Here is an 11,696-nt window from a genome sequence, read left to right on the forward strand (position 1 = left end):
TTTTTGCAATATGATCTTTAAAGGTCAGCTGATCATCAAGGATCACCCCATGATTCCTGGCCGAACTCGATGGGATTATCGTTGATGAGCCCAGTTGGATGGTAAACTGGTGCTGTACTGATGAGGAGGCTGGGATGATGAGAAGCTCAGTCTTTGCCTGAATGAGTTGCAGGTGATGTTCTTTCATCCATGCTGAGATGTCCATTAGGCAGTCTGAGATCCAAGCAGGTACCATTGGATCATCTGGTTAAAATGAGAGTAGAGCTGTGTCTCATCAGCATAGCAATGATAGGAAAAATTACATGTCTGAATGATGAGTCCCAGTGATGTAGTGTATATAGAGAAGCGGAGGGGCCCAAGAACTGATCCCTGTGGAACCCCAGTGACCAGTTGATGTGATTTGGATACCTCTCCTCCCCAAGACATCCTGAAAGACCTTCCTGTGAGGTAAGACTCAAACCAGTGGAGTGCAGTTCAGGTGATGCCCAGTGTTGAGAGGATTTGATGATTAACAGTGTTGAATGCAGCAGATAGATCTTGCAGAATGAGAACTGAGGATTTGAACTTGGCTCTTGCACTCCGTAGCACTTCAGTGACTGACAGCAAGGTGGTTTCAGTTGAATGGCCACTTTTACATCTGGATTGGTTATTGTCCAGCAGGTTGTTCTGTGAGAGGAAGGAAGACACTGTTGATGATGTGTGTGAGTGAAGTGCAGAAGTGCAGGGGAAGTAGCTTGTAGGAGTTGTGAGGGGATTGGGTCTAGAGGGCAAGGAGAGGATAAGTTTAGAGACTTCATCTTCTGTTGGAGGAGAGAGGATGCTCAGCTGTGTGAGTGTTTGCTCTGAGTTCCTGGGTAAGCGGAGCTGAGAACTGACTGCTGATGGATGTGGTTTTGTTAGTGAAGTGATTAGCAAAATCATCAGCAGTTAAAGAGGTGGTGGAGGGGGAGTTGAATGTTTTGAAGAGTTTTTGTGTGTCTGATGCACTGTGGATCTTGGTGTGGAAGAAGGTAGTTTGGGCAGTGTGAGCTTTAGAGGAAAATTAAGATAGCAGTGACTGATACCTTTTTATTTGTGCCATTTTCTCTCCGCTGCCCTGATGTTCTATAAAGTGTTTGCATTTTTTCAGCACAATTAATTTATGTAAGACAATTGTGGAGTTGATTTAATATATTTAATAGTTCTCACTATAAAAACATGGCATTTGTGCCTGTCATGTTAAAAGAAATAACTGGAAGATCAATGTACCTCATTCATGGAAAGTTTCAGAGACGTTTAAATTGATAAAAATGCATCAACATAATGAAATTTTTGTAAAACAATTGTCTACTTTCCACTGTTACATCAGGGTTCACTTTTATGTCTTTTCGTTTCACATTTCTCTGTGATTTACTGAGAATTAAACATTTTGCTTTTTTCTATTTCATTTTACAATTTCAGAGTTGATTGAAGAAAACGAGAAGAATGAAAAACTGAATGAAGAGGAGAAACATCATGTCAAACCTGGAGAAAAACCTTTGAGTCACTCTCAAACCAAACAGAAAGATTTAAAAAAACGAAGAGCCAAGAAGTCTTTCACCTGCACTCAGTGTGGAAAGAGTTTGACAAGCAAACATAATTTTAAGGTTCACATGAGGATCCACTCTGAAGAGAAACCGTTCACTTGTGATCAGTGCGGGAAGAGTTTCACAGAAGCATCAAAACTTAAGAGACACATGAACATCCACACTGAAGAGAAACTGCATGAATGTGATCAATGTGGAAAAACATTTTTAAGGGCTTCAGGCCTGAAGAATCACTTGAAAGTTCATTCAAAGGAGAAACCACATTCATGTTCTTTATGTGGAAAGAGTTTTTCACAACTGCGGAGTTTAAAAGTTCATCAGAAGATACACACTGGTGTGAGAGATCATATGTGCTTTGAGTGTGAGAAGACTTTTATTAGAGCTGATCAATTAAAACAGCACCAGATGATCCACACTGGAGAGAAACCTTACATGTGTTCACACTGTGACAAGAGATTCAGTCATTCAGAAACCCTGAAATCACATGAGAGGATCCACACTGGAGAGAAACCTTACAAGTGTTCACACTGTGACAAGAGATTCAGTCAGTCAAGAATCCTAAAAAAACATGAGCGAATCCACACTGGAGAGAAACCTTACATGTGTTCGCACTGTGACAAGAGATTCAATCGGTCAGAAACTCTGAAAATACACGAGAGGATCCACACTGGAGAGAAACCATATGCGTGTGATCAGTGCGGGAAGTGTTTTGCTCAAAAAGGACATCTTACTGCGCATCTGACCAGTCATACGGGAGAGAGACCGTTCACATGTGATCAATGTGGGAAGAGTTTTGCACAATCAACAATCCTTAAGAAACACAAGAACATCCACACTGGAGAGAAACCATTCGCATGTGATCAGTGTGGGAAGAGTTTTTCACGATCAACAATCCTTAAGACGCACATGAACATCCATATTGGAGCGAAACCGTTCACATGTGATCAATGCGGTAAGAGTTTCACACAACAAGGATTCCTTAAAATACACATGAACATCCACACTCGAGAAAAGCTGCACACATGTGATCAATGTGGAAAAACATTTTTGTGGGCTTCAAACCTGAAGAATCACCTGAAAGTTCATACAAAGGAGAAACCACATTCATGTTCTTTCTGTGGAAAGAGGTTTTCACAGCTGCAGAATTTAAAAGTCCATCAGAAGATACACACTGGTGTGAAAGAATATATGTGCTTTGAGTGTGAAAAGACTTTTATTACAGCTAAAGAATTGAATCAGCACCAGAGGACCCACACCGGAGAAAAACCTTACACGTGTTCACACTGCAACAAGAGATTCACTCAGTTGGGAACCCTGAAATCACACGAGAGGATCCACACTGGAGAGAAACCTTACAAGTGTTCACACTGCAACAAGAGATTCAGTCATTCAGGAAACCTGAAAACACATGAGAGGATCCACACTGGAGAGAAACTTTACACGTGATCAATGTGGAAAAACATTTTTGAGGGCTTCAGTCCTGAAGAAGCACGTGAAAGTTTGTTCGAAGGAGAAACCACATTCATGTTCTTTATGTGGAAAGAGATTTTCTTGGCTGAAAGGTTGAAAAGTTAATCACTGGCAAAGTTGGGTAGAGTATCCAAAAATCAAGTAAAATTAATAATCTTTATATTTACTAAAAAACAGTGTCGCCTCTCTCGGCGTCTGTTCTGAGCAGTGAGCGGCAGAGAAGCAGCACATTCAGTTGGCCGTAATGCTGCAAAATCGTCAATAAATCATTTACAAAACAGCGTTTCCAAACACCTGTCGCTTACTGACTGTTTGGACTTTTAAATATGAACATAATTCGACTGTTACTATGAGCATAGTTTGCTACTCAGACGCAGGCAGTGCGCTGAATTAGACAAAACGGAAGCCTAGCTAATATAGCCAAAACCACCGCATATAGTCGCTTTTTAGTGTAAGTTAGATGTATATTGATTTTATCAGACGATGTTGCGATTATAAATCAGGATTTAAGGAGTATAGTGAGAGTGATTCCTGGTTAATGTAGTATTAATGGGTCGTGTTTACTATACTTGTTTTATGTACGACAACAGAAAATATAATGTGAACCGCTTTATTGGGCATTCAGTTGTATTACAGTATGTGACATTTCATAGAGTAGAACAGATCTGAAATGCCAAAACTCGTCTGAACGCGAACTTGATGCAATGATGCCATAAATATGCAAATTAATATGTGACGTCACCTGCTGCCACAAGTCTCACAAAATCCTGTGGGAAACTGCATATTTACTTCATATATTTACTGCAATATCTTCCATATTATTCCTTTTATACTATGAACTGTTGTATGAGTATTTACGATGTCACAAATACCTGCTTGTTCTCGCTTGCTTGGGAAAAACAGGATAACGTGAGAATTTAGGGATGATGCTACGTGAGGAATGAAATTGATCAAGTGTTTATCAAGCTTTCTTAAGCTATATATGGTAATATTGGGAGACAGCTATTGAAAACAATAGGCCAAAAGAGTATAAAAGCAGAGAAGCATGCTCAGTTATGTTTCCCAGACATGGCGGAGCTCACTGCTGTCTGTCTGAACTTTTTGCAAAAATAAAATAAATCCAAAGACTGCCTTCGACAGTGTTCTTTATTGAAGAGAAAAATATCTACAACAAACACTAGTTACTGGATTAGGGATGGGTGATATGGGCTTTAAATCCACTAAGACAGGGGTGGGCAAACTTTTTGACTCGAGGGCCACATCAACTTTTCCCACATTATGTGAGGGGCCGCATAACGTTTATGACAAATTAAGCTTTTTTTATTTATTAATTTTTTTTTATTGTAAATTGACACTCACTACTGTACTGTATACTTGTACATAGGCCTATATGGCAGTTCTATTGTACCATCTCTAGCTTTTTTTTTTTTTAATGAGCACTTTATGACACACAGATAAGTTGCATTGGTGTACAAGATGATTGTATAAAACACATTTTATCATTTTATTCAGAAATAATGTGAAATAATGTAAAATAAACGAAACGTTTACAAACATTAGAAACTTGTATTTATATTCCCCTTTGAAATCACAAGAATAAATTATATTTTGAAATATATTCAAATTATAGTTATTTTACATAGTAAAAATATTTCACAATATTACTGCTTTTGCTGTATTTTGGATCAATTAAATGCAGGCTTGGTGAGCAGAAGAAAAAAACATTACAAATCTTACTGTGCTAATCTTAAGTGCTGTGCTTACCATATGTACAAATACCACAGTAAAACTACATTTAAGGTGAAGCGTGGTATATGTTGTGGTTACCGTGCATCCCTTACGAAAATTACCCACATGAAAAAATACTAAAGTAATTTATAGTAAATACTATAGTGTTTTTGAACCACTATAGTAAAGTGCATTATATTGTATATATTATAGTATTTACAACACTGTTAATGAATGCTGTACTGTAGTATTAACTATATTGAACTGATAAACTGTAATAAATACTGTAGTGTACTTTAGTTTTTATTACAGTAAACTGTAGTGTATTGTAGTATAATATACCCTATAGCTGTAGAAAACTTAGTACAGTATTGGATAAAGTAATTTGTTTATATTACTGTAATTGTTATATTACCACAGATACTATAGAATTACCACAACAAATTATTTTCAAGTACTTTACTATAGTATGGTTCAAAAACACTATAGTATTTACTATAAATTACTATAGTATTTTTTTCATGTGGGCATGGCTACAAATTAAACCAAAAAAAACAACGTGGTTGCTATAATTAAACCATGGTAACCACAAATTAACCATGGTTTTGCTACAGTAACCATAGTTTAACCATGGTATTTGAAGTAAAACTGTGATTATACAAATGGTAACAAACACGCCAAACACCAAAAAATAAAAAACCATTACTACTTTACTACAATAAAACCATGGTTCATTTTCATAAGGGATTGACTCTGGATTGACTACACATGATACCGGGTTGCAGGCAGTCATTACCTGACCTGGTCACAATTGAATATGCTTGGTGGCATAAAGGTAATGTATGCATTTATTTATAAACTTAACTGATTGAAAATGAAGAGTTCAGATGCAAAAGCCTCTAAGTGCCATCTGAAATTTTCACCTAAAATTTGCATTTTTATCAGCCCCCTATATTTATGTTCAGTTAATTCACTTTAATTGCTTAGAAAAGGACCTATACATTGCCATTAGAGTAAAATGACTGAACCTAAACATAGCAACCTGATAAAAATGATAATTATTTATACAAAAACTGCAGATAGTTTTTTCAAAAGGTCTGATCAGTTAGAAAAGATATAGCAACAAACAGGTGCTTGCAGCATTAAAGCCCTAGAAGGAGACAATTTTGGGTCTCAGAAGAACAAGTTTAAATAGTATAACAATATGTTGGCTTTGTCAAGCCAACTAACTAGCTAATAACTTCACTAACACTAGTGTGGTGGATCAATGAATGCGGGAGAAGGGGAGAGATAACTTAAGATACTGTCTATGTGTGTGTCTGTGTACAGCAGTAAACCAAATTCAATGTTGATAACTCCTTGTTTCAGATGAGAACTCCTGGCCAGCCTTGTGGACTGAAAGTCAGGCTCTTAAATGTGCATTGAAAATTGCCAGCTGATAAAACCTGTGCTCCAGGGACCATACTCATTTAACATCTAAGGATAAATGTAACTGGATGAGTTAGATGATTAACACTAAACAGTAGAAAATCAGTCCAGACTCCCCAGCTGTAAATGTCATTGGCTGTTAAAGTCTTGTGTTGCTTATAATAAATTGACATGTTAACACATAGGCAGTCTTTCAGAATGCTCTCAACTACATATACATGTATACTGTATGCTTTAATGAGTGTGGTGGTGCTTATGGGTTTTCAGTATAAAAGTAACAGTATACTCACTACAAAAAAAAACTATACTACACTACTGGTTTACAGTTACCAAAAACAGACCAAATACTGTTCACAATGAAAAAAGAAAAATAAGGCTAAAACAGTTATTGCAGACAAACAAGCATCTCAGTCTCAGTAATGTGTAGGGTGAAAAATGATTTATTAGGCCCTTTAGAAGTAAAACACTGAAAGCCCAAAAAGCAATCATAATTCGTGGCTTTCGAATATAACTAAAATGATGAATTAATTCATTCTTGATGTATACTTGATGCAAGTAGATTCAGCATACAATAAAATAGGAAAAAAAAAAAAAGTTTAAAACGGCTTGTCTTGAAGATGGGGGTCTTCACTTCAGAATCTTCAACTGAATCAGAATCTTTACTTTTCACAACTTTGCATGTTGTTTTTTCTTGATGCAACACTTGTTGGGGCTGATTGATCCAGATTCTTTGCTGATGCTTTACTGTGTCACATTTAGTGAGGACGCAGTGTTGCACCTGAATATCAAAATGAGCTACTTGCTGTGAATGTTTTTTGTATGTTTGTTTAAAGTAGATAATTGAGTGAAACTCTTCCCGCATAGAGTGCAGTGATACGGTTTCTCTCCAGTGTGGATCCTCTCATGTTTTTTCAGGGTTTCTGACCGACTGAATTTCTTGTCACAGTGTGAACACTTGTAAGGTTTCTCTCCAGTGTGGATCCTCTCGTGTGATTTCAGGGTTTCTGACTGACTGAATCTCTTGTCACAGTGTGAACACTTGTAAGGTTTCTCTCCAGTGTGGATCCTCTCGTGTTTTTTCAGGGTTTCTGACCGACTGAATCTCTTGTCACAGTGTGAACACTTGTAAGGTTTCTCTCTAATGTGAATTCTCTGGTGCAGGTTCACTTCACGAACTGTAAAAAAGGACTTGCCACAGTCAAAGCAAATATGATTCTTCTCACCGGCGTGTCTTTTCTGATGTAATTTTAAAGAACCCCATTGACTAAAACGCATTCCACAGAAAGAACACGAATGAAGCTTCTCCTTCATATGAAACTTCAAGTGGATCTTCAGGGTGGATTCGAGACTGAAATTTTTACCGCACTGATCACAGTAAAACGGTCTTTCTCCTGAGTGGGAACTCGCATGTAATTTAAAAGTGACGGCATGTGCAAAACTCTTCCCGCACTGATCGCATGTGAACGGCTTCTCTCCAGTGTGGATTTTTATGTGGTTCTTAAGAGTCACTTTGTGTGCAAAACTTTTTCCACAGCAATTGCACGTGTACGGCCTCTCTCCCGTGTGGATCTTCATATGGCACTTTATGGATTCTTTCCTTTTGAAAGTCTTCCCACACTGAATGCACGCGTGGGGCTTCTCTACACTATGAACGCTCATGTGAATCTTCAGGTATTTTTTATGTGTGAAACTCTTTCCGCATTGATCGCATGTAAATGGTTTCTCTCCAGTGTGGACTCGCATGTGTTCTCTTAGGATTAATGGTTCTGTGAAACTCTTTCCACACTGATCACATGTGTGCGGCTTCTCTCCGGTGTGGGTTTTTATGTGCCTCCGAAGGTGTGGTTTAGATGCAAAACTCTTCCCACATCGATCACAGGTGAAAGGCCTCTCTCCCGTATGAACTCTCATGTGAAGGTGGAGGTGCGTTTTACGTTTGAAACATTTTTGACACTCAGGGCAGCTGATTGTTCTTTTGGCCTCTCTCCCTTTTTTCTCATTTAGGTCTACAAAACAAAAACACAGTAAATCATCAAAAATCAATGGTGAGGTAAAGTGTTTTGATGTTCTAAAGGTTCTGTGAAAACTTGCAATAAGCATATTTCGTTGGCTACACACATACATACATATATTTGGTGTCAATATGCCAAATCTTTCCAGAGATACAGCTTCAAATGCAGTTTGGCATGGTGTCATCAAATTCGTTGATGTGGTATACGAAAACGATTTCATCCATCAATAAAAAAAGCAATAACTTTAGCCAGCATGGGCTGAAGATGATCCGTCTCAAATTTGATAAATCATACAAAAAGTCTAGGAAGAGTTAGAAAAAGTAGGTTTCAAAATGGTGAACAAGAAGTTGAGCTGGCTATGGCAAAATTGGTATCTATGTTTTCGCCATGACCCAAGGAATCTATTAAGACCAGTTTCATTCTAGTACTTATGTTGCACTGAATATAAAAACAACAGTTTCTTGATTTTTGGTCAAACTATTCAGATGTTACAAGCAAAAATAAAAAATTTTAATACCACTAAGTGGTGCTGTGCCAAAGTTGAACAGGTAGCCTCAGGTCATGGTTGTCAACACACACCAAGTTTGGTCAGAATATGCTAAAGATTTCAGAGATATAGGCTGTGTTCGAAATGGCATACTTGCTTACTGCCCAGTACACAGTGCATACTACCTACTATTTTTTAAAGAATAGTGTGTGAAACAGTATACAATAAGCAACAAATGTTTCAGAGTAGTATGCTTAATTGTCACATGACAAACATTAATTCAGCACAGCTGTCAAGGTTGTTACCTTACAAACAAATGTGCTAACTATTCTTTTTACAAAGGCTTGTTAAGAAGGCTTCATATTAGTAAACAATGCTATATTGCCCAATTGAACTCATTTCGTAATTGAAGAACTTTACATATGCTATTGGACTGAACTGAATGAGCGGTCTTTAACTCATCTATCTTCAATTATATTTTTCTAGTGATATATTCTAGTTACACGAAGTGCAAATAATGATACATTCTGTTTACACTAAAATAACAGCATTTTCTTTAGCAACAGGTGTGTAAATAGTAGTTAGGTGGCTGATATTTATACTTCAGTACATTATAAAACAGTATGCAATAACAGAGTGTAAATTATATTTGATGAAAGCCACTTTATTGGCACAAAAACCTACCTTCAGCTAAGCACACTGTATTATTAATGAGGCGTTTAATTGCCACTTTCAAATATTTAATTTTATATTGAAAATAAATGCCTTTCTGATCTGGTATGTGATGGGAAAATGAGTTGCACGAGTTTGACAAAAGGCAGAAAAGAGTGTCTCCAGCACTTACTGTTCAAAAGTTATTAGCATAAATGTGAGTGCAACACTGGTAGCGTTAGAGGGACTGAGGTAACCAAAACTGCTGTGGTTATTGTTCAGACTGTCGTCTATCTGTGTGCCAAACTTCAACACCTTTTTACAATTTGGTTCTTCTGGGCTGCCAAAGACTCCCAGTATATTCAAATTTTAGATATACATTAATTTAGTATTTACATTAAGTATTTTTTTAAGTTGTATCAATGCTTCTTTTCAGACAGACAGGTATGCTCTTTTCCATTGCACCAAACGTTTTCCAGTAAATCTGAAATCATCAATTTAAGTTCTTCAGCCTCAATAATGAAGAATCAAGAGTAAACACCAACCTCTTTGTTCTTCAGTATCTCCCATATTCTCACGGTCCTCTCCTTCCAGTGTGGCCCTTCTGCCAAAAACAAAAACAGTTTCCAATTTCCAGAGGCAAGACACAATTTGAATAATAAATATTTCAGATTCTGTTTCTAAGGGACTAATCTCATGCAAGTAAATGAGCAACACTGATTATTTCTTTCCACTGGTGGCACTAATGTTCTGCATTTTAAAATGCTGGACTACTTACCGCATACATTTGCGTTCTGAATGACTAACTAGAGAAGACAACACAGTGAAACTCTTCCCACATGAAGTGCAGTGATACGGTTTCTCTCCAGTGTGAATCCTCTCATGTATCTTCAGGGTTCCTGAATGATTGAATCTCTTGTCGCAGTGTGAACACTTGTAAGGTTTCACTCCAGTGTGGATCCTCTGGTGCTGTTTCAGTTCACTGGCTGAAACAGCTCTTTCCGCATTCAATGCACACATGAGTTCTCACATCATTATGTCTCTTCAGATGATTTCTAAAACGGTCTAATCGTGCAATACCTACATTAAAACTAAATTTTATCTAATTAACATATAATTTGCAAGAAACAAATAACCCCCAAACTGAGTCTAACCTAATAACTTGTTTTAGTTTTATCTTTTATAGCAGGGGTGTCAAACTCTGCAGAGTTTTGTTCCAACCCTCCTCCAACACACATAACTATGCAGTTTCCAATTAAGCCTGAAGGACTTGATTAGTTGGATCAGGTGTGTTTAATTAGGGTTGCATCTGAACTCTGCAGGACTATGGCCCTCCAGGAATTGAGTTTGACACCCGTTTTATATTAAACATGGTTTATCACAGATGAAATAAATGCTCGTGTTATATTTACATCAGAATAGTAATCTCAAAATAGTTGATATTTGTCTGTTAATACTAATAAAATGAGCTTAATGTGGCAATTAACAGATCTGAAGTCATCAGCATAATGAATGAGGTGAAAACAGGATCTATTGACATGAAATAAAGAGGATTTTCAGCAGCTGATAATATTGATGAGCTCAGATTATAAACACTCATTAAACAAGCCATTCAGGATCAGCAGCAGATCATCTCACTTTATTCTGAGAGTTTGCTGATAGAAACCCATCTTTTTAAAATATTGTGACTGGTCCATATGAATCTGAATATAGTTTTTTTTTTTATTACTTCATTAATAACAGCAAAGCAGTTAGCTACTCTGTTAAATATAAATTATAAAACCCTCAAATATAAGTGTTAGCAGACTCACAAATAGCACTGAGACCCAGGGCTGTGCACATCAGAACTTTTGAGGGGCATGTGCTGAAACAGAAAAAGCCTGGGAGGCTGCCATCATGATGATTTCAGGATCAGGGGACATTTTAGAAATATTAATAAGTATGTATTTATCAAAATTTTGATTAAAATATGTCAGATCTGCAAGTTATCAACATAACACCACAGACACTAATAAAGTGCGACACATGAAATTGTCAGAAGTTTAGCTAAATTTAAGAAAATGAATAAGAAAGAATGTACTCCCCAGATCAACCAGCACCTGCAGTGACCTTTACACACAGGAAGTAGTCCAAATAGAATTCCCCCTTTTCTTAAAAGGGCGACATCCATTGTTGTGACACCACAGACATGAATTTGGGGGACACAACTTTTTTCTTAAATATAACAAAATATATATATATTTTTAAAACAATTTAATAAAATTGTACATGTTAAATAAAATCTATATTCACAATATAACCACTTTATTTGTGTTAAAATGTTATATTGTTGCGATTACATTCCATGATACCTCT

The 11,696-nt window shown here is 36.9% G+C and overlaps 2 protein-coding genes across 7 annotated transcripts in view; one reads left to right on the top strand and one right to left on the bottom strand.

Annotated features, from left to right (window-relative positions):
- The window catches only part of LOC131530161 (zinc finger protein 271-like), a 33,679-nt gene extending 29,516 nt beyond the window's left edge, over positions 1-4,163 (top strand). For all 3 annotated transcript variants that reach the window (XM_058760308.1, XM_058760307.1, XM_058760309.1), the window contains one exon: positions 1,441-4,163. In XM_058760308.1, coding sequence (XP_058616291.1) covers positions 1,441-3,011 — 1,571 coding nt within the window. In that variant the 3' untranslated portion in view covers positions 3,012-4,163. The remainder of the gene's footprint in view (positions 1-1,440) is intronic.
- Positions 4,164-5,309: 1,146 nt separating this feature from the next.
- On the bottom strand, positions 5,310-11,481 carry LOC131530162 (zinc finger protein OZF-like). 4 transcript variants are annotated; one of them, XM_058760313.1, is made up of 4 exons: positions 10,120-10,199; positions 9,887-9,945; positions 8,318-8,504; positions 5,310-8,197 (listed from the first exon to the last, which is right to left on the bottom strand). In XM_058760313.1, exons 3-4 carry the CDS (start codon positions 8,421-8,423, stop codon positions 6,987-6,989), a joined length of 1,317 nt encoding a protein of 438 aa, XP_058616296.1. In that variant the 5' UTR covers positions 8,424-8,504; positions 9,887-9,945; positions 10,120-10,199; the 3' UTR covers positions 5,310-6,986. The 4 variants fall into 4 exon arrangements, with proteins under 4 accessions (XP_058616296.1, XP_058616297.1, XP_058616295.1 ...); XM_058760314.1 differs by having other exon boundaries at positions 9,887-9,942; positions 10,120-10,134; XM_058760312.1 differs by lacking the exon at positions 8,318-8,504 and having other exon boundaries at positions 5,311-8,197; positions 9,887-9,942; positions 10,120-11,481.
- Between the last annotated feature and the right edge of the window lie 215 nt (positions 11,482-11,696).

This window comes from Onychostoma macrolepis, chromosome 22 (genome assembly GCF_012432095.1).
Source record: "Onychostoma macrolepis isolate SWU-2019 chromosome 22, ASM1243209v1, whole genome shotgun sequence".
NCBI lineage: Eukaryota > Metazoa > Chordata > Actinopteri > Cypriniformes > Cyprinidae > Onychostoma > Onychostoma macrolepis.

Coding starts and splice junctions, on each gene's coding strand:
- LOC131530162 (XM_058760311.1), bottom strand. CDS start 10,361: ATGTGTGCATTGAATGCGGAAAGAGCTGTTTCAGCCAGTGAACTGAAA. Junction 9,946..10,119: donor TCAGAACGCAAATGTATGCG/GTAAGTAGTCCA, acceptor TGTTTTTGGCAG/AAGGGCCACACTGGAAGGAG. Junction 8,198..9,886: donor AGATACTGAAGAACAAAGAG/GTTGGTGTTTAC, acceptor TTTGTTTTGTAG/ACCTAAATGAGAAAAAAGGG.